At 36.9% G+C, this 23,322-nt stretch overlaps 3 protein-coding genes across 3 annotated transcripts; all 3 read right to left on the reverse strand.

Annotated features, from left to right (window-relative positions):
* Positions 1-336: 336 nt before the first annotated feature.
* LOC121423037 lies at positions 337-4,485 on the reverse strand. The gene is made up of 2 exons (XM_041618317.1): positions 3,653-4,485; positions 337-2,832 (listed from the first exon to the last, which is right to left on the reverse strand). The coding sequence occupies exons 1-2, from the start codon at positions 3,918-3,920 to the stop codon at positions 1,259-1,261; spliced, it is 1,842 nt and encodes a 613-aa protein (XP_041474251.1). The 5' UTR covers positions 3,921-4,485; the 3' UTR covers positions 337-1,258.
* Positions 4,486-5,646: 1,161 nt separating this feature from the next.
* On the reverse strand, positions 5,647-9,868 carry LOC121423161. Its single transcript, XM_041618463.1, has 3 exons — positions 9,789-9,868; positions 8,048-8,910; positions 5,647-7,052 (listed from the first exon to the last, which is right to left on the reverse strand). Exons 2-3 carry the CDS (start codon positions 8,698-8,700, stop codon positions 6,812-6,814), a joined length of 894 nt encoding a protein of 297 aa, XP_041474397.1. The 5' UTR covers positions 8,701-8,910; positions 9,789-9,868; the 3' UTR covers positions 5,647-6,811.
* A 2,028-nt stretch (positions 9,869-11,896) lies between these two features.
* Positions 11,897-13,791, reverse strand: LOC121423213. The gene is made up of 2 exons (XM_041618533.1): positions 13,061-13,791; positions 11,897-12,297 (listed from the first exon to the last, which is right to left on the reverse strand). Exons 1-2 carry the CDS (start codon positions 13,789-13,791, stop codon positions 11,997-11,999), a joined length of 1,032 nt encoding a protein of 343 aa, XP_041474467.1. The 3' UTR covers positions 11,897-11,996.
* Between the last annotated feature and the right edge of the window lie 9,531 nt (positions 13,792-23,322).

Genomic DNA, 23,322 nt, shown 5'->3' on the forward strand with positions numbered 1-23,322 from the left:
AGTATTTACTCCGGCAATGATCGAAAAAATATCAATTTGGCTACTCGGATCACGGACTGAGAACCGCAATGATCTGAGCTGCATCCTTGAAGGTGTAAAAAAAGGGATCGGATTCCCCCAAGTCACTAACCCGGCTAATGGTTAAAATTTCGGCTTCATGATATTATGAATATCCTCCCTTTCGAAAAAAGGAGGATAATTGCATTTTTAACAATTTTCCAAATTTCCTTTTCAAATAGTTAGCTTATAAAGCGTCTTATTCACGATGTTTTCCGGGGATTTTGCATTATGTTGTACTATCTTTGGGAAACACTTTCATCGTCCTGAATATTGCAATTAAAAGTCGTATGCAAAATGTACGAAATGCTCCTTAGTTCACACCACACCGAATCTCACAACCATCATCCGTCCAACCTCAACAACTTTTATGCTCATTTCCTCTTACCATCAATAGCAGCCCCACCCCCTTCATCAACCAAGGAACTCTGCTAACCATGGTAACTTCAAACGAAACAAATTTCATAAAGATGGTAAGTCGAGTTCACTATAATTTCACTATTTCACTGCTTATTCTCCTACATCAGTGGGAATAGAATAAACTGACATTCGTTTCGAATCTGGATGTACCATCGCCATACAAGAGTATTCCAAGAGTTTGAGTGAGGTGGTGAATCTATTGATGCGTTCAATTTATTTGATGTGTGTGGAAATCACCCGAGGAAATAGAAAATGTAAAGAAATCTTCCAGAGTTTACCTGTGTTGTGCGTTCAGTCACACCGTGAGTTGTGCATCAGAAGCAGGACAAGAAGGGGAAGATCGACGTGTAATGACAAAGATAGGATGAGAAAGAATGAAATATAACAAGATAGATAAAGGAAGATGATTAGATGGTTATATAGGCAAAATTGTTTAGTTCTACTTAAAATAACAAACTTCGCAATGTTGCCATTCATATTTGCTCTTATCAAGTATTGGCTCCAAACTTTCTTCTCCGACCCAACTAGGTCGATCTTGTTTTTGAGGAAAGTATTTTATTCTGTAGTAGACATGGTAGAACAGTAAATTCAATATCTTATTCATATAACCGATTTCATTGATAATCAGGTGGTCCAATTACATTCGATCCACGAATCAGTTATGCTACTTAGTTATGCCTTTTTGAGTGAATTGATTTATTCACTCGATCAAGATTGTATCAAATCAGGCGTTCCTAGTTCCCTTAGCAATAACCATTAAAAATGGGAAGGTTACCCAAATTCAGTTCTTGTCCAACCTGCCGACGATGCCATAAAAAGCAGATGGTGGTTCATACGATTGTACGTAAAAGCGTCCTCCCGGCGTCACTCTTTTGACTACTTTCTTTTGGATATGCATAAGGTAGCAAGATGCGAAATACCCTTGGGCAAACTTATTGAAAAACTCTGTGGTGTAGACCTTTCGTCGAGGCATTCTGTTTCGGTAATAGTTGTGCTCTGGAATGTTGGTGAGGAACCCGATTTCACTACCCAATCTGAATATTGTGTCGTTTTCGAATTCTTCGACAGTGAACACAGTTTTCTCCTTGGGAGTCTCGTCCGTTTGTACCCGAAACCCTTCGTATGCTGGTTTTCCCAAATTAACCTTTAAAAAGTCGAAATCAACAAGGTCTGCTGCCCTTCTGTTGTCTTTCCTTTTATTTATGTATTGTTCGTACATGTATTCTATGATATGATTGAACACGTCAGAGACCTTATAGGACTCCACCAGGAAGTCTTCGTTCTTTGAGAGCTCGCAAAACATGGTCAAAAATAGGGGGTACCTTGCCATGTAAGACACGTTTTTCATACTACAATTGGAGTAATCATAATCACAGGTTATGGTCTCTGGTTCCTGCAATAGTCGGTCTGCTGATTCAAGGTACTCCTCACCAAACAACCATGCCAGAAGCTTATCGGATTTCGTCTCGTTGTGACCAAAGAAATTCTTCACAAATGCTACCACGTTTAAATCATTGAATCCTGTCAATTCGATGTGAGTATAGTCAGGGATATTGTCAAAGTCTGCTTTTCGCCATGGCCTACAAGTGACCAATACAATCGTGTCCCTGAATGATTTATATCTGAGAATATCAAAGATCCCTCCTTTTGTAATTTCCTTTAAACTTCCATCCACATACTCGTCGTATCCATCAAAGATAATGACAGCATTCTCTGGATGCCGGCTGAGATAGTTGTTGATCAAGTCAGCTGTTATAGTATCATGCCGTTCTGTCGGTACCAGATCTTGGTTCAAGATCTCCTGGCCAAGACTGTTTTTAGGGTCTACCAACCGTATCTGAAGAAGGATTACGATAGGAGTGCATCTGATGGAGAATCCCCACAAACACCTACTCCAATCACGAGCTATTTTACAAGACAATGTTGTCTTACCGGTCCCTGCGTCGCCTGTGACGAGAACCCTTCTTGCAACTTTGCCGCTCTTTGCTTTCAGGTCGAAAAGCTCTGAATGGGAAATAGGTTTCCGTACCAATTCGTTTCCTTTGTTGAAGTCATGATCTAAGAGATTTAAATTGATGTACAAGTCATCAAGCCTTAAAATACTGGAGGAGTTCCATGGAACAGTCTTCAAGTCGCAAACGCTTGACTCGTAGTAACTGATAAGATGCCCCCGAAGTTCTTTTATCTCCACTGGCAGGAAAAGTATATTCAAACAGGAAACAGACCATAATATAATACTAGCGATAGGGACAAAGAACACACTAGCGTAGACCATGTGGACAAGAACCTTTTTCGTGGCTATGGACATTGTAGAGGCATATTCATCTGTGTGTTGCTCTTGTGCAATAAATTCACCTGCACAAAAAGAACAAATGCAAATGAGTATGTAACGTTTGTGTATTGACAATACCAATAGAAAGATAAATGTATGCTACAAAATATTCAGTACACAAACCAGGTTATCTTGAAAATCTCTTGCAATTTGTCTCTATTTGACCGCTAATGAAAAAAAAGAAAGCGTTAACAGAAATATTGAATTCCGGGACTTAATATTTAACCAATGGAACGCATCTGGCAGTCTCGCCTGCGATACGCGATGCAATATAACAGCCATAGCAGCAATGCTTACTTGGAAAATAACTAGGATGAATAATTATTCACAAAAACACCATTCATGTAGTTCGATAACTCTAAATGACAATTGACCTTGATATTGTGATCTGAAACTCAGTCTTAAAATGGTCAACAATGCCTTGATCTCCCTTGTGTCCACAATTCCATGAACTTGACCCATGGCACTTCCCAAGGTATAATGGTATTTAAAAAATACTTATTTAAAAACTTAATTTCAAAATACTTAATTTAAAAACTTTTTAAGATTTCAGTGTTGCGCCTATATAGTGTCGTTATGCTATGTACAGGCGAGACAAAACCATATCGTAATGCTATTTCTATAGAAATTGGAATCGGGTGAACTTGCCTACAGGGAATTGAATACCGAAAAATAAGTGAACAAAGAAAAAATAGTAAAATAATAATAATCATGCTAATGAAAATATTGATAATAACAAGAAGAATAAGAATAGTAATACTGATAATAATATTGATGATAATAATGATAATAATAATAATGGTGATAATAAATAATAAACAAAATGACTTCTTATAAAAGTACCTTGCTGGAGTCTGTCGGCGAGATCTCCGAGACCAGCATCTGAGAGGCTGCTCACCAATACTGTTCTCTGATCCTTGGTGAATCGCGTTTTCCTCCTCCAACAATACAACAACTCCATGGTTCCAGAGAATGACCATGTCATACGATTACGTAACTGGTAAAACTGGACCTTGTGATAAGGGAAGCCTAAATACTGACCAAGTCGGCCTATTTCCATTCCAACCTCCTCTGCGATTGCCTGAAGTTCAATATCTGTTAAAACGTCCATCGCTGCAACGTTCAGGGTATAATCACTGCAGATGATCAATGTAAAGGGGCACCATGGACGGGTGTATCTACTTCCTTACCTTTTGCAAACCTTCATCTCTCAGTAGTTGTCTAGAGCAAATTGTGTCCGAATTTCGGAGATGGGCTATTAATCGGGGTCTTAATTTCCCCTATGTTGCAAATCTGCCAAAAGACCTCCATGTAAAACTGAAGTGACGGGACAATTCACGAATACGATGGCTAAAAGACCAATAATCCAAACAGAAACTAGACTAAGGGATGCCAGATAGCAACTACACATTATTTACTTCGGTTTGTGATTATCTACAGCAAGTGCAGGGCGATACCTTGTTCATTTTTTGTTTTGTAGTTCATGAAGTATGCGACAGCTCGATACGGAAAGACTTCAATAGCCGCGTGAAAAATGCTGAACAGATTCGATGAGGTTCAGTGAACTTGAGAAAATGATAATAACACTTTATTTACTCATGAAAAGAACATTCACCTTTGGCCATGAATTATGATGAATATAATAACCGCATGGAAAATATGTGCCGAGGCACATTAGGATCCCCCTTGCTTTTCATACGGTGTACGCAATGGTGTCGGCATTACAAGTATTGAAACACACGTTTGATGAAAATGACAATAAGTGAATCATATTCACGTATACAGAGTAGAAAAAAATCTCAAATAGTGCAGTTTAAATTGTATATATATATATATATATATTGATAATAAACTCGATTCGCAAGCTATTGAAGAACCTGGTTCACAAGATATGCTTTTCAAGGTGTCCTTTATAAACATACAGCTGTTGAGTTAACTATGTTATCATACTGTATCAAATTGTTATATTTCCAATGTAAGTTTAATTGTGATTGTGATGGTGATTGAGATATTGAAAAAAATGTACTTATGTTGCTCTTATTGTGGAAATAAATGAAATAAAAAAAGTGATCGGCATAATATATTTTTGCCTCGATGAATCACATTTTTTGATAGCAAACAAGAAAACTCTTTTTATCAAGTTTAAGAAAGGTACATGTAAAGGATTCGGGGGATTCCAACCGAAAAAAAATATGATTTCAGTAATAACATTGACTTTTAAACATTTCTGTGTGCGAATACTCTTAGATCACTAGTACCGGTACCATTCCAGCAATATATTGGCATTCCGGTAATCATGGTAATGTCTCAGCCAGAAAAAAAATGTGGGGAAAAGGTTTCCTTTCTCGCAACATTTTTTGGCGTAACACACCGGCAACAGTCAGTGACGGGAGATTTCCTACTTGAATATTATGAACAATCACTTACTACACAGCAAAAACTGTGGTATTAACCGGTGTACATAGAGGACCACATCAGTTATTTTGGTACCGGTGTTAAATTGGTGGTGTAAGTTTTACACCTATAGGTGTTATTACAACACAGTTTGTTACATTTGCACTCTTTGGTGTTATGTTTAATCTCTAGGGTGTAATTTTAACACCTCAGGGTGTGGTCCTCTATTAACACTAATTGGTGTCAGTTTTAACACCGCAGTTTTTACAGTGTAGTACTTGCTCTCTATCTCTGCACCCCCCCCCCCACACACACACACACACTCACCCCAAAGCGACAGACCATCATGTAACAACGCCTTATTATTATTTTTCTTTACTTCCATCCATTAGACAACGATTTGGTGCAAGGAGCGCTCTATCACCAAGAATATTGTCGAGTTATGGAAACATCGGAAGAAACAACAGCAACAAAACAACAGTAATAAAAGAAATGATCTGCACAAAACAAAAGGAATGATGATTATGGAAGTTTTATTCATTGTCGGTTTTAGTTTTATTTCCAATGTCAAAATATAACGAAAATACATTAGTTAAAATGCATTTATCGTGCTTTTTAAATATTTTTTTAAAGTGAATATTGGTCGTTAGAGCAAAATAAAACAAAATAAGTATTTAATATCTATAGTCATCATATCAGATTATGATCAGTCAAAACAATTCGTACTAAAAAAAATTAAGCCAACAAAATTTAATGTCGTTTTAATTCAACCACTGAATACGAGAACACATTCATAATCATGATAATCAACTCGTGATAAAAAAAAAACATGCAAAGGATTTTTTTCTGGTTACCTTTGCGAGGTTGAATGGAGTTCACCTTTTACCTTGTATTGACTTGCTTTTTTATGTATATTTTTATATTCTGTTTGACATTCTGTATGAATGTGAGAAACATTAAGTTATCGTCATGATCCTAGTTATGTTGTAATCAATCGACTCCATAAGTTGAATACTTACCATGCTTACCGCGCTGTACGTGTAAGCTCTTTGTAAAATCAATCAAAGCCTAAAAATGCCATTCCTTTTTTAACCACCGATTTTTTTTTATCCGGGTACTTAGAAGGGAGGTGAACTTTTAATGGTAATTCTAAATTGGTAACTATCTAAAAATGAGTTTGAAAAAAGATCAAATGATCACATGTTCGAGTGAATCAATTCATGAAAAAAAAATTATTTTCGAAGAAACTGCGCAATTTCTGAGAACGAGCAAACTAAGCAAGGCATAGGCCACCTAGTGATTTTTTTGTTAACATCCCATTAGAAAACGTTCTCAATACTCTCAGGGTGCATAATCATCGTATAGATATATGTATGTATATATATATATATATATATTTCTTAATCAAGAACTATTTATGCGCTATCCTCGAGGTTTGAATCTGTAAACGCCGTTTGCACAAAGAATATGTTTTAAAATGATCGACAATTCGGAAAATAAAACGAAGTCCCAAAGAAGTGTAACTAAATGGTCAAAAATCAATTAATTTGATTTGGGGATTGATATTGTTCAAACTATGAGCGGCAAGGGGAAATTGATAATCACTATCTACGTATCTTTCTCTGACGTCACAATTACACCTGGTAAACTATTACTATCCAAGTCTTCACTCTCCGAGGTCTTTTTCGATGACGATGCCTTGTTGTCATTCTCCTGCTCCTCTTCTTCCTCGTCTTCCGGAATGGCACTCATATTGATAGAACCTTGGAGGCTCATACTAGTTCGGCTTACTGATCTAGGGACGATGTTGGCCGTATCTGATGTCGTATCCTCGTTCACTTCACTGCCACTGAAGATTTAAAGAAAGGTAATGTCAGATAGCTGCACAAAAAAAAAATTGGTGTTGTCAGAAAGAAGATTGATGAAGGTATACAGTACATGATGAACTAAATAATGAAGATGAATAGACATGAGATAATATTTATTTAGACAGAAGAGGTTTGTTTCCTTTGTCTTAATTTCCAATTGTTCGTATGCTTTTAGTGGACCCCAATCATTATCATGTGAGCCAAAAACTTACCTAAATATGGCGTACCGCGTAAAATTTATTTTATAAAAAAATTGAGAGCGATCAAGGCGAGTCCGCAAAAAATGGATTTTGACACATTTACCCTTCTCTCTTTAATTTCCTTTTTTCTTGATCTTGAAGAAATGGGAGAGGGCAAGAGCTCTCAAAGCCGCCCCTTACTCCATTGCATATATTTGTTATTTTGCCTTGTTTTTCTAAAAGTTCTACTGTGTGCCAATAGGGGCCTACACTCTAAAAAAATATGTGCTTAGCACTTACAGTGCTTGTATAGGGATAGTGACTGCACTACAAGAGCTGATTTTCTAGTTCAAATTTAAACTAGAAAATCAGCACTCGTAGTGCAGTCACTATACAAGCACTGTAAGTGCTGAATTAGCACATCATTTTTTACAGTGTAGATTAAATAGGTAGTTTTCGCATTTACTAAAGGGGAAACTCACTACAACAACTTGATTCCCTTGGAAAGATAACTAAAATCACAATGGGGAGCTGAAAGGCTTTTGACTAAAGTTGGTCAACAGGCAGAGCAGATCATACGAAGATTGGCACCGGACGAACAATTGCAAATAAGTCGTTGTCTAGAGTCGAGAGATTCCGATGCTGTCCCGTTCCCCCAACTTTCAACAAAAGACTTTTAGCTCTCCATTGTTACTTGACTTGCATTTATAAAGGAATTGATGGGTTGTAAAGAATTTTCCGGAGTAAATGCAAAAAAGTCCGGAAAAGTGTGAGACATGAACATGACTAAGTACTACCTTTCTTCATATGAACTTGTCTCCTCCCTCTCCTCCTTCTCGTTCCTGCTCTTCTTTGGCCTGTTCGGTTTGCTTGACATTGGTCTCATCGGAAGATCCTGAGCTGTACCTTTCGTCTGAATCCCTTTCCCACCACTTTTATCGGCTTCAAGATCAGTCTTTGCCTTCTTCTTTTCTCTCCTCTTTTCTTTCATCTTGGCGTGCTTGAGCCGTATGTATGCGAAGATGATGACTCCTACGACGAGTCCGACCCCACCGCAGATGAGACCGATACCAGCCTGTCCAGCTCTACTGTTCACCCAGTGGGACGTGATTCCCACAAGAAGTCCAATTCCGACCATCGCTAAAGCCATGATGCCGACACACGTGTGAAGATACTTCCAGGATGTTGATCGTACCGTTTCCTTCGGCTTCTCAGGGGCAGGTCCCAAGTCTATGCCAATATCACGTGCCTCTGCACCCCTCATTGCCAGACCTGCACTCTGAGGGCGGGGTGTCGTTGGTCGAGCCAAGGATCTGGGGTAGAACTCCGGTCGACTCGGGTCGTAGTATCCATATTTAATACGCTTCATTTTCTCTTTTTCCTCACGTCTAGCTGCGGCGAGATTCATGGCCCGCTGGGCTCGTACTCCTCTATACTCGTGTTTTCCCATTTTGTTTGTACAGCTCCAAAAAAATGAAGAAAAAAAAACTCTGTTTAAGAAGTCACAGTTTCCAGGTTTCAGGAAATGATGGTCCTCAGAGTTTATTGTGAGATCATTCGGTTGACACGAAGTTTATTTCATAACTATTAATATGAATGTTTTGGAAATCCAGGGTTGATCAGCATGTATCTCCAAGATATGGTCTTCCGTCATGTCCACCTGCAAATGAGTAAAAGAATAATAAACAAAAACGAAGTTCGTTGACATTTTACACTCTCCTGAGCACTCTATCTTCGATGTTGTTGAACTGACATTCATCATCGTAGATCGTCGTCATCATCATCACCACCACTACCATGATCATCATCATCACCATCACCACCGCCATCATCTTCACCATAATCACCACAACCATCATCATCACCATCACCACAATCACCATCATCATCATTACCACCAATACCATGAACACCACCACCACCAGCACAACCATAATATTTATCCTTATCATCACCACCACAATCATCAAAACCAATACCACCACCATCATCACCATCAACAATATAATCATCATCATCATCACAACTATATCACCACCAACACCACCAACAACACTGTTTCTACCATCATCACCACCACTATCATCATCAGCAGCATCGTCCTCCTCCTCCTCATCATCATCATTTATAACACCACATCCATTCACTATCTATCCACATGTATGTGTTTTTATATTATGCCCGGCCCCCATGTAAAACAGTATTTTAATTACTGATGGGGCGTTCCTACCATGGAGCTATTACAGTGTTTTATGGCTCCTTGATCCTATACTATAAAAAGTAAGTGAATAAATATAAAATGAATAAATAAATTACTACCAGTGCCACCACAGACTATCATTACCAAAAAAATCATTTCATAGTTTACACTCCCAAGTTAACATATAACATTTATATTGAGAACAGATGAGATAAGTATACAAACATACGACTTTTATACACGAATTTTCGCATACATGATTGTAAATGGAGATATGATAAGAAATATTTGTTGAAATCGTACTCTAATTAGGCAAAACAATAATTAGGTCAACTTACCATAAAGCAGCGGATCCAATGACGAAAAACTTGTGTTTTTGGTTAAAATGCTTCTATCACCATTGCGCTATTGATGTACATGTACAATGTGTCGTATAATCCAACCCTGTATAATCATAGTTCAAATGCTAACTTGAAAGTCGTCCACTAAGTACTTTTGGTTAGAAGTTTCTCGGAGAGAATATACTCGATCGGAAGGGGTTCCACCCTACTCTTATTTTTTTACTGAGTAAATTCGTCTTGTGGATGACGACTTAAAAACGCAACGAGGTTGCAAAACGATAACTTGTCGTACACGTACAGTATATACACTTATTGCGGTAAACGGGGCGGTAGGTCTTTTCGGGTAGAAGGGCGATCTTACTGATTTTGCTAACAATGTCTTATTGGGATGGCAATCGATATTTTAATTCCTTTGTTACGTCATCTGGAAAGTGCTCTAAGAATAGATCACAAATCGATATTGGAAAGTGTACCGTAAGATCGATATTTAACCTCGATTGGATTGTAGAAATTAAATCATTTAAGTAATCTCTTTTTTATTTAAACAAGGCGATTTAAAAAAAACAAGATCAAATTATATTATTTTTATAAATGTTTATTACATTTTTTATTCAAAATTAGTACAATTTTTTAGGGGAATCAGCCAAAGTCTAGAACGTAACAAAATTGATTTAACATACATGTATATAAAGTTTATGAATAATTAACAACCACTGCTCTAAATACACTTCATTATTTTTTTTTAAGAATAATGTTATTCAGCAATATTACAAAATAATGATAAATAGGCAATTAAAAATACATACGACAGTAATTGCAGGTAGACCCTAATTTTTTTTTCATACATGCAAGATATGATAATATAATAATAGTGACTTCTTATATATAGCGCACGAGTCTTTCCTTTAGGCGCTCGTAAAATTGAGCTATATATCATCATCATGATCACTTCATTCGGTGTAATGGAAAAATAAATGCTTTACATAAAATCAATAATGATAATCTGACAAACAAGTAATATATGCTTCCTTTAGGTTGTTTTTCTATTTGTTTTATTATTTTTATTATTATTTGCATTGTTATGGAAAGAGTAAAGTAAAGTATAGCAGCTACAACATTTTTGTTTATTTATATATATCAAAATTACAAAACAAAATATGAACTGATTACCTTTTTACTTGAATTGTTTAACGATTTAGTGATCCTTCCCTGGATCAGTCTTTTATGGATGGAAAGAAACACATGGAAAATAAATAACTATACATGAGGAATAACATACAACTTGAATTTCAGCCGGTATATTGATAGGTCTGAACTTGAAGTTGATTTGTTCCCGCATATTTCTTACCCGTTTGATTCCAATGTTAAGCGTATTTATCAACCCAAGTCGAACTCCGTAAAACATTAAACGTAAAGACATCCATTGGTTAACAGGATAAATGGTGAGTCAAGTATCCCTTGATCATATTCGTCAACCCCGTCGTCAAAATGATCATGAATTGAATAATCTGTAGGCATATATCGTCGGCCTTATGCCAAAAGGGCCTTAACTGCTTTTGGCCATTCCGAGATAATGGCGTTTAAAGGTTTTGGCATCTCTAATAATCAAAAGTTTGTGGTCGTTTTTTTGCTTTTGAAGCCAATTTCGATAAACGTGTTAAGTTATTAAGTTTTACATGAAATGTGTTAAATTTATTATAAAATATTCAGAACCCCTAAAATCGGGTTAAGGCCCTTTTGGCATAAGGCCGACGATATGTACCTTGGGTTTTAAACATACTGCATATTTAAGAGTCTGAAATAATGACTATAGATTCACCCATGTATCATGGTCGCTTCTTACCAGGATGTTGATTCTAGTCTCCACTTTAAATTATTTGATTTGATTTTTTATGTTATTTGTGTTTGTGTTGTCTGACGAATAGATTTCAAGTCCGGTATTGGCGTTCGTGTTGGAAGCACAATTTGGATTGCTTCCTCTAGCTCCAAAACCTTTTCTGAGTTTGTAAAACTTAACCAGATCACATAATTGACATCTCAACAACTAGTGATTGACTTTTCAGGACCATCTTCATTTTATGTTTGGTGTTATAATCATGTAAAGATTGACCTAACACCAACACCAAAGGTCAACACTGAACTTGAAATCACCCCCTGTCGTCGACTCTTAATATCGGCACATTAAAACCAGGGAACTCCGTAACCTTAGGTCTTCCCAGCATCACTGGTCTCGTTTAGTTCCACCTTTCCCGTTACTGCATCATCATATGACGGGGGAGGGGGCATGTCTTCTTTCTCTGGGCTGGATTCGACCACGCCCTTGTTGCTGGTATCGGGTGGTGTAGGGTGGGCGATTGGGTAGCCCATTGGCGGTGCCGTAGCCATGTTAACTCCAGGGTTTATGGGTGTAGGGTCTACGCCTGGCTGGTTACTCGAGGTTGGTGGGTAGGGCATGTACGGGAGAGATTCGTTTGGTACAGGGGATGGGTTGGGTGACCCTGGGTAGCTGCAATGGATAAACATGATATTCGCCAAAATTATTTTCATCATCATTATCATTATTATTATTATTATCATTATTATTATCATTATTATTATCATTATTATTACCATTGTTATTATTGTTATTATCTTTATTATTACTATTATTATGATTATTATCATCATCATCATCATCATTTTTATAACGATGTCAGTGGGATAAAAACGAGATAACGAAAACATTACTTATATTTTATTACAGCAATAAAAAGAACTGAAAAGTAAAAAGATAATCCTAAGTTCAATCCCACCCTAGAAATCAGTTGACTGAGGTGAATAAGAATAGAAAATTCAGTTTACTTCTTAATAAATCCTGAATATAAGATTAAAGTAAGCAGTGCTGCATGTCATTGCATTTTAAATAAATACTTTTTTTCTTAAAGAGGTTATATATATTTCTGAACAACACACACGATGCAAGAGAGACGATAATGTCACACATTCACGTCGTTGAAATTGTATTATCTGAGAAAGCAAATATATTTCGTTACTGGTGAGATTAAAAAGAAAGAAAAAAAAGCTTCCGTCGGGAACATGATGGGTTACAACACTACAATTTTTTTTTAAATTAAGTTTCGAGTAATATGCTTGTTTGTTTATTCATTTCCACCTAATTACATCAGCTTGCTATCGGGCGCTTGAACTTGACATTAATTTTTAAAGATAAAAAATAACGAAAGGAAGGCTTGTGCCTGTGTTTTTAAGGGAAACACTAGAGCTGTGCTTACTTTTGTAGCAGATTTTGGAATGACTGGGCTGTGTTTGGTGGGACCTGTATATTGAAAGTCTGCGGTGCCATGTTGCGTCCTCCAGGTAGTACTTCATTGGTCTGGATGACATAGGATGTGGTATCCACACCTTGTGAGGCTAAAGTCGATGGCCCTCCTTGTATGGTTACGGTGGGTACCATCTGGTTCTGGACAGGAACTGTAGCTTGAGTTTCCCCGGCATTTGGTGGCGGTGTGTCTGAATGATTAACGGCGAGACAGATTACGATGAGGAGTATAACACTCCAGCATATCCCTGCAATTACAATGCCAACTATTCCGGCGATGCCCAAGAAACTGTACGCCCAATCTCCTACAATTCCAAGAACTGCGCCGACTATGAGGCCAAGGGTGCCCAGTATCGCCAAAACTACGAGGATGCCGGCAGTTGATGACGTCTGTCTGGGAGCGCCTATACCAGGCCCATCGACGACTGAGATAGTGTTGACACCATTTTGGTTGTTCCACTGTATACCAACGTTGACGGGTCCGTGGTTGAAGTTACCCCCACGATGATGACGTCGGTTGTTGAACAGGTTGTTCCGATTATGAAAATGGTGCCGAGCTCCTATCCCATGGCCTCCGAAACCATGACCTCCAATGCCGCGGTTTCCGAACCCGTGACCTCCAAATCCATGTCCAGCCCGCCTTCCTCCGAACCCACCTCCGGCACGCCGTCCTCCTATAGGCATGATCCACTTATTCAATTAACTCTGTAAACAATTTTAAAATTGAGAGTGAAAAAAAAATACACTATCATGTTGATTTCAATGCAATCATTATATCAAAGCTTGTAGCATTTGGACACTTAAAACAAATAGCACCTAACATAAACATATTATTTACAATTTAACGAAAATGTTGAGATGCATTCGATTCTAATGTCTTTTTATTTCTATAAAAGAAAAAGTTCACCCGGATGAGAGTCGGTTTAACGAAAGCAAAATGAATATAGAGGGCTGAACCAAACGAGAAGACATAGAAACATGAGCATGATTATTGTATTCTTTGCTTAAAGGGATGGTCCGGGCTGAAAGTATAGCCTAATGAGTAGAGTAGAATTCACTGAGCAAACTGCTGATAATTTCATCAAAATCGGATAACAAATAACAAATTTCATTCAGTTTAATCAATGTTGAGCAATCAATTTTCTACATATTTTTTAAACTTTTGTAAGATTTTGTGAATTTATATTGGTTATAAGTGGTTAATTTTTGTTACTGAATTTATCCACTGCATATGAATATGTTAATACCATGACATTTTGTACGATTATTTGTATTATGAAAAATGGATAATTATTTGACTTTTGTAAACAGTGTTTTGTTAATATTGAATTGACATATTTTATAACGTACCATAACTTTGTTTCTTTAACTGAATGATTAATAAATATTATTACAAAAAAACAAAGTTATTGAATTGTAAAGTTTAGTAATATTTTGTGAAAACAGTCATCATGAATATTCATTAGGTGGGCTGATGATGTCACATCCCAACTTGTTCTTTTTTTATTTTATTATATGAAATTAGCTTTATTCAATTTTTTCCTCCAAGAACTAGAAAAATTGGATTGACAATTGATTTAGTGCATTAGATATCTATTGCTGCAACTTATTTCATTATAAGGGAGACATATTATTCACACAAGTATGAAATAATGAAAAATATGATTTTATGTAATAACATAACATAAGCTAAGAAAACGGAAAATAGAGATGTGACATCATCAGCCCACCTAACGAATATTCATGACGATTTTTTCACAAAATATTGGTAAACTTTAAACTTCAATATCTTTATTATTTGTAACTCGATTTTGATTGAATTTTCGGCAATTTGCTAAGTGAATTCTACTCTATGTATTAAGATGTAAATATTTTCAGCCCGGACCATCCCTTTAATAATTATGAATAGTAATATGAGGGCCATAGGAGACAATTACGTTATTATGTCGGTTACGAAGGCTATACAAAGTGAACATTTTTTTAGTCTTATTGTTATTGTATATATTGTTATTGTTATTATTGTTGTTGCTGTTGTTTTGTAATATTATCTTTATAATCGCTATCGCCATCGTCATCGTCTTCGTCTTCATCACCATCCTCATCATTATCGCCATCTTCCGTCATTATCATCATCCGCCTCCTCCTCATCATCGTCATAATTTCGCAATCGTTGTCATCATCATCATCATTATCATCATCATCATCATCACCATCATCATCATTCTCATCATCATCATTATCATCATCATCATCGCCGTCATCGTCATTATCGCTGTCATCGTCTTCTTCTTCTCTGCCGTCATCACTATCAGTATTGTTATCACAATTATCATACCAATCATCAGATTTTGATCTATCAAAACCGTTGATGATCCTCCAATTTTTTCACGAAAATGCGTCCCTTTCCTATATTTTTGGGAGGTGAAATTGATTTTTTTTTACAGGAAAATGGCAAATTCCAAATGGTTCACATACACTGTTAGAAAAAACATAAGATTTTACAGAAGAAAAAAAGATGAAAAAAGAAAGAAAGAAATCCATAAATCAGTTTGTAAATTGTTATAATAGGAAAGATCTTTTACATTTTTTGGTACAAATTTTACAGAACAGGTTAGTTTTAAAAAAGGGAGAATTTTTTTTTACAATAAATTTGTAAGGTTATACACCAAATACCAATTTTCTGTAATTTTTACACAAATGCATGTAAGATTACACAGTGCAGTGAGATTACAGATGTGCTCTAGACTCTTTTGCAGGAATTATTGTTTTTTAACTAGAAATTTTATAACAGTGTACTATTTCCCCTTTATCTTTCTTCGTGTATTTTCCTTTCCCATTCTATCCTTTTTTAGAATAGCTATGTTTTTTTTTCCTTTCAACTAATCAATATTATTTATCTCAACCCATTTATTCCTCCCTTTTCGGAAAAAATGAGAAAATAATTCGCAAAAGAAACAAATCTACTAAGTTATAGTCAGAACATTGTGTATCCTAAAACAGTATTATCAAACGCCTGACTGTTAAAATTAGTTTTGTTATTGGATATGTATGAAACCAGAGAAGATGGCATTTTTCATCTATGAGTGTTATAATACCTTTTGCACTGTGGCTATATGTCAAAACTTCCCATCTCATCCGTGTCAGTGTGTTATTGTTGTATACCTTTCATAAAGTCTGTATGAACTTTTTGTAAATCTAAGGATAATCTACTTTCAGAATTTCAAATGCAATAAAATTTTATATAGCTTTTGGATTAATAATCAATGACACATATAGTTGATATCTTTAGGCCTCTTTCTATGAAGAACATTTTAATTCATTCTATATTTTATATAAAAATATAAAAATAAAATGAATATTAAAGCTCCTGGGTGCAAATGCAAACATGGTGTACTATCAGTAATAAGCCTGGGTGGCACTGTGCCACAGCCATATTATCACCATGAACATAGAATCATCGAAATTACAATCTGAATTAGGCAAAATTTAGACGTCACAGTAATTATAAATCATTTCGTGAATGATTTCAGCCTAAATTGGATGTATGAATATAAAGCATTAGCAGGAGAAAATCATTTGCAAACATTATCACCCGGGAGTACCATATTAACCTGCTCAATATTTGATTTGATTTGATTTTATTGTTTTCTTCTGCAATTACATCATTCGTATGTAATACATATCACACGCACCGGCATCAGATTTAAGATATTAACATGATAGTGATTAGAAGTTAATAGAAAAAAATAATTACATGATAACTTACGATAGAATATTACAGCCGTCCGACAGAATTATGTACGATATGAAAATTGTCGGTAATTTAACGAAATATGCAGAATGTACAAGTGGTTTGATATTCGACAAATACCGAACGCCGCCTGCCAATAAATTTTGTTCAAAGGGCCTATAATTATGTACAGAGTGACGTCAGATGACACCATGTCTATTCGTGGCAGTGATCGACCCCCCCCCCCTCCCCTCTCTCTCTCTCCCTCTATGTTTGCTCTAAAGGTTAGCTCTCATGGTTAGACACTTGACCTCATATCAATATGAAAATGTGAATGCTGATTATGAATCTTTAGGTGCTTTTGAAACAGGACGGAAGGGAAGGGGGTAAAAAGAGAGAATTTGAGCCCAATTTATTATAGATTAAACGATGGACTGTCAATGTCATTGTCATAAGAGCTTTCGAAATTCGGAAAGGGGACGACCGTGACCCAGGTTCAAATCCAACGGAGATTAATACGCAAACTCAGTTTGTAAAAAAAACATGAAAGTATTTTTCATCATAATTAAGGTTCAATGACTCTCTTCTACAACCAGGTTTTTTTTATTGCGCTTGAGTTTAACATCGAAAATGATGGATGAAAATGACTTGCTCCAAAATGTATTGGTCATGTTGGCGCAGTGAAAAGAGAGTTTTCTCTTCGACGCGCGACGGATTCAAGAATTAAACATGGCAAATGTCCTTCATGACAAAGAACAACCCAGAAGTTTTTGTCGAAAATTTGTGAATTATAAAAACACCAATCTTTTTCTGGACTATGGACAAATGACACGTTCATCAATTTTCGACAAAGACCTCCCAGCTATTATTTGTCATGTGACGGGCATTTTTAATACATGTACATTTAACTTATGAAATTCGTCCCGCTTGCACCAGCGAAAATTTAGCTATATACAGTGCGTCCCAGAAGAAACGAAACCGAGATTTAGCGATCATATATCATAACTTAATCATAAATAGAATAGACAAATGACCTACCAATTTATAGCTTAGAATCTCCTTTTTCATCTGATATTACTTAGGTTATTTCTTATTCACGCATGAGTGAGTAAAAACAATTTGAAGAAAGAATACCAAAAAATCATTTGGCGGGGGGTATTTGGGTTTCAAAAAGAAAACTACATTTCTGAAAAGTTCAATATCTGCTCTTTAATTTGGTACCTCAATTACAGGAAATGGTAAAGAATTAAAAAAGTTCTGGTCATTTGAAATAAGGCTTGTATTTCTATAATTTCATGAGATAAACGTGTTTTCACCGGTTTCCCACAGAGACTTTCGCATGGTGAACAAAAGATTTAATGCATGGATGATCGTCAACAAGACGGAGTGTCGAGTGAGTTTGAAAGCCAGCCTGGAGAACCTCTTCATTGTATGAAATTATTGAAATTCAAGCCTTATTTCAAATGACCAGAACTTTGTTATTTCTTGACCATTTTCTGTAATTTAGGTACCAAATTAAAGAAGAGTTATTGAACTTTTCAAAAATGTGGTTTTCTTTTTGAAACCCAGATCCCCCCCCCCCGCCAAATGAGTTTTTGATATCCTCACTCATGCGTGAATGAAAAATAATCTAAGGAATATCAGATGAAAGAAGAGATTCTAAGCTTTAAATTGGTAGGTCATTCCTCTATTTTCCTTATGATTAAGTTATGATAAATGATCGCTAAATCTCGGTTTCGTTTTTTCTGGGACGCACTGTATAGCAAAGAATTAAATATTAAATTAATGTTTGTCTATTTATGGTCGGGTAATATCAAATACTCGATTTGTAAGATTCGTGTAATAATTTCATTTTATCCTCAGTTTTACATGACTGGTGTACATATTAAGTAAATTTCATTGTTTAGTGATAGTGAGACTGAAAATACAAAAGTGAATAGTAAGAAGCATCATCAAGGCAGTTGTTCAATAAAGAATAAAAGTTTTGAAAAATTGTTGGTCCATAGCTGCCCAGCATGCAATTTTTTTTCCAGCAAAATATATGACCGTTCTATACCCATATTTCAAATTCTAGCTCCTTGCATTATGTGTTATTAAGGCTTGTTTCTTTTTCATGGAAAAATCCCTAATCTTTTTCTGTATTCCTTTCCATCTGAAACAAAATTGGCGATGTTTCCTCAAGAATGAATTAATATATTTCGGTGACATTTTCTATAAAAGAAAAACACCTCTTTCACATTCGAAATAAAAATTTTAAAGGTTATTTTTCTCTAAAAGAGTTGCATTTTGATCAAACCAAGCTATACAATTGGAAGTTGTCTTGCTCACATTCATTTAATTGATCATAAAATATCGAGTAAAATATATCCAAATAAATATTACAGTGGACCTATATACAACATAAATCATGAGTAACGTATATCGACAATCGCCACTCAACCTTTTGTTTTGAAATCTTCTGCATGTTTTGTCCATGTCCGTCTGATAACGAAATTTCAAGAAACAGAAACTCCAGATGACCGCGTTATCGCTTATAAAATTGCAATCGGATATTTTCTATAAAAAAATCAGATAACATGGAGAACATGGCAGTTGTGTGAAGGTCTGGTCCCATTGGCCAGCGGATACAAACGTTATGACACAGCTGACGAGTTGCGGAATTACATCGTACCGGCGGAAAGTTCATCCGTTCTATAAAGGCCTGGTCCCACTGGCCGACGGGTACAAAACATATTTATAAAGGACATGCAAAATTTCGAAGGTCGCTCCATCCGTTTTCATCCGCTTCAAAAATTGACAAAATTAGGAAAATATTTGCGAAAACATAACGGAAAAGAAAGGACGTGGGTAGTATGTAGCGCGGATGTTGAACGGATGTTCATCGGAAACCTTGCAGATGAAAACGGATGGAAGTGGATGGCAGCTCCTTGTGGGTTACCGAGAGTATTTTTGAGATGCTTACGCTTACATCCTTTTTTTATTTCCGTGCTACTAACGATGTACGGAGGTTTCATGTACCTTATCTTTCCTCCCTCTTTCCGTTGTTTAACTTTAGTGAATCTGAGTTGCGGGGATGCCCAGAGGATGCAGAGAAGATACAACGGACGTTTAACGGATGATAACGACAGAGAACGTTTGTTGCTCGTATATGTTGCGGATTTACATTGTACACGGCGGAAAGTTCATCGCTTTGGTGTTCTTTTATGGTAATGTCAAACAAGTGGCGGCTTCAGGTCTGCCTTGAGCAATGATAGTTCACTGATATAGCAATGGGTCTGTCTCGGCATGTTTCAATGCATTGAAATAACAATTCTTCTTTGGACCCCACCCAAAACAGTCATCTATAAAGATATACGCTTCCCAGGATCCTTCTCAAAGGAGAGGTTATGTTTGAATTCAAATACAATTAGCTTATGCCTAACTGAAAGCGAAAAGGGACAAACATTCACCGTGGCATTATGACAGTCGTAGACAAATCAGGAGACAGAATAACACTTATTCTTAATAAAATAGAAAAATCGGGTGTAAGGGATATTACTGTATTTTTTATGAGAATGAAGGTTCAGGGAGAAAATTAGAAGGCCAGGGGGCCGTTTCATAAAACTGTTCGTAAGTTAAGAGCGACTTTAAGAACGACTGGTGATCCTTTCTTACGCGCTAAACCATCGCCAATTCAATTTACCACTTATCGCAAGAAGGGATCACCAGTCGTTCTTAAAGTCGCTCTTAACTTACGAACAGCTTTATGAAACGCCCACCAGAGAATTTAACCAAGCGAACAGAGATAGGGTGTTAAAATTTTGAAATAAAACATTGGGGGTTGAATGAAATAATTCCCCTCTGATAAGTAGTCATTTCATTCTAACAAATCTTTGTTATTCCTTTTTATTCATTTAATAAGATTTACTGAACACATCTTGATAGGATGGTGGAGGGGGTAAGTCGTTCTCCACTGACTCCGGTTGGGTGACACCCAAGTGGGTTCCTCTTATCTGTGGAGGGTGCATGACTGGGTAGTTGAACTGGGGCGTGGCTCCTTGCGAAGTCATGAATGTACCAGTTGGGTCGGTGGGAATCGGCTGAGGATACCCACCTGAAGGAGTATTCGCCGGAGGTGGTTGTGTTGGTCCCGGAACGCTGAAAAGGAAAAAGTAAATGCTAAGTGATGATTCGAAACATTTCAGCCCCCCCCCCCCTCCCCATCACACAGGAAACAAAATAGTGTGTGGTCTTAGACTACAAATACACATCACAGCTTACAACAATTTAAATTTAAAGATATCTAGATCTTGATTTTTTTTTCACAAACACCAAACTAACTATCTCCCCCCCCCTCTCTCTCCACCCTCTCTCTCTCCTCCCCCTTTCTGCTCTTATCCTCTCCATCTTCCCTTATAACACACTGTTAATTTTTTTTTTGAAAACACTGTTTACTATAAGAATCGCAAAGTAGCCATTAAAACAGTTTAAGCAGGTGTCTAAAATCTTTAACTTGCATGCATTATTAATTACTGATAATTGAGTATTTGAATTTAAACTTTGTTCTTAAAGATTTTAAAGACTTGTTTAAAATGTTTAAGGTACCTGTGCAATTATCATAAGAAACAGCGCTGTTTAAATTTTTTTAAACAGTGCACATTATGACAACTTCAGCCCCCCCCCCACACACACCCTATCACCACCATTAGTGTAAAATCAACGTACTTTTGCATATGATCTTGAAATGTCTGTGTCGCAGTTCCTTGCGGGAAACCATATTGGGTGTTGAAGCCTTGTGGTCCAATTGGCATCCCTGCAGCAGTCTGCACCCTTCTCGTCTCTATGACATAGGACGTTGTTCCTCCATCTCCGGATGGGTTCGTAACCTCTTGTTGCAATGTCACTGTGGGCCTTATCGTCATGTTGGTCCCAGCACCACCCGGCGAATGTCTCTGATGGTACCGATGGTAGGCCACGAACAGTGTGGTAATGACACCAACGGTGATGAGGAACATCCCTAGGAACCCGACGACGCTGTCGAACCATCCTCCCAGGTTACCACAAAGCACGCCAGAGATGAAGCAGAAGATGCTGCCGAAGTAAATGATTCTGAGAACAGCGGGCGAGATCGTTCGTCCAGAGCGAAGTACCAAGCCCCCATATGAGCCTGAGGTTCTGTTAGAGCTGGAGCCTGTGTACGTTGCCGTTAGGGCAGGAGAATGAGACCCAGAGGCTCCACCTTGGTGACTTCCGGACTGGATGGTTGGGTTGAGGAAATGAGGTTGATGATTGCCTCGAAGGCTACTCTCATCATGTCCTTTCACTGACATCGTTGAGATAGTGAAATTTCCCTTTATATCTCCTTTATGGTGCAAGGCTTACGTATTCAACTTTAACTGATGAAATAATAGTTTTGAAAGAAACACAATTTAATAAAAAGCTGTTCAACTTTTCATTCATGGTTGACTAACATGGCTGACAATACAGGGATTTGCTAGATGACGAAATTATATTGTTCAGCAGTGGTCCAAAGAGATTTTTTTCATCATTTTGTTCATTGAAACAGTTATTTATTCATGATTCATAAGATTTCTTAAATTGATTTATTTATATTACTTGATTGACTTGCGGCGGCCCAGACGTCCCTTAAAAACCTTTTTTAGTATCCATGGTATCAAGACCTAAATTCGCTGTCTTGTCAAGACATCAACACAATATACGGTATTTCAGCCTATGTAGTGAACTTATTGAAATGAGGGTCAGTAATTTACAATGATTGTTCTTACCTTGTTCTTAGTTTAGGTAAAATTGTATATATATATGCCTGATATTTGACATACTAGATATCTAACTCACAGATGTCGACATTCCGGTTGGTGTTGACTAGCATTTTCCAATGCTCTTTAACTTAAGACAAACCGTTGTCCATTGGCAAACCTTATAATTATATTATGGCTGTAAGATAAAGCTTTTGGTTAGTTATTCGATCTAAAATAGAAAATGCTCACCGTAAAATTTGATAATTAGTGCTCCGTCGGTTGCAGCATAAAAAAAAGAGTCTCTTGAGGGGCACTTCTTGTTCGCTAGCTGAGCTGACGGAGTGCAACATATCAAGTAAGGACACCGTTCGGCAATCCAGATTCATGCAGCTGCAGGGCGGCCGGCGTTGCGTTTGTTTAGAGGGGCCCGGGCCCGGGACCACTCTCTGGGCATGCGCAGGGCCAGGTCGAAGTTGTGAAATATTGCGCAATAAGCATGCGTATTTAAATTCTACGCAATAGGCAAAGGCCCGTTCACACATGTATCTATTTTGGGGTGGTTGTGTTGGGTGTTTTTTTTTTTTTTTTTTTTAGGTTGGAAGTTAATTTTTTTTATTAAAGATGTAGGCGTATCTCTGGTCTGGAAAATTCGAGAGCGTACGTTCAAAAACATATCCATCGACCATGGCCGTAATGCATCAACGAGGGAGCGAACCTGGTTGGTTGATTGGTTGGTTGGTTTTTTGC

This window comes from Lytechinus variegatus, chromosome 10 (genome assembly GCF_018143015.1).
Source record: "Lytechinus variegatus isolate NC3 chromosome 10, Lvar_3.0, whole genome shotgun sequence".
In the NCBI taxonomy this organism is placed as follows: domain Eukaryota; kingdom Metazoa; phylum Echinodermata; class Echinoidea; order Temnopleuroida; family Toxopneustidae; genus Lytechinus; species Lytechinus variegatus.

What these genes read in the sequence shown, in the direction of transcription:
- LOC121423037 (XM_041618317.1), bottom strand. Translation starts at nt 3,920, where the DNA reads ATGGACGTTTTAACAGATATTGAACTTCAGGCAATCGCAGAGGAGGTT. An exon ending in CGCCGACAGACTCCAGCAAG is followed by an intron (nt 2,833 to 3,652) that starts GTACTTTTATAA and finishes CTTTTTGTGCAG; the next exon opens with GTGAATTTATTGCACAAGAG.
- LOC121423161 (XM_041618463.1), bottom strand. Translation starts at nt 8,700, where the DNA reads ATGGGAAAACACGAGTATAGAGGAGTACGAGCCCAGCGGGCCATGAAT. An exon ending in ACAAGTTCATATGAAGAAAG is followed by an intron (nt 7,053 to 8,047) that starts GTAGTACTTAGT and finishes TTAAATCTTCAG; the next exon opens with TGGCAGTGAAGTGAACGAGG.
- LOC121423213 (XM_041618533.1), bottom strand. Translation starts at nt 13,791, where the DNA reads ATGCCTATAGGAGGACGGCGTGCCGGAGGTGGGTTCGGAGGAAGGCGG. An exon ending in TTCCAAAATCTGCTACAAAA is followed by an intron (nt 12,298 to 13,060) that starts GTAAGCACAGCT and finishes TATCCATTGCAG; the next exon opens with CTACCCAGGGTCACCCAACC.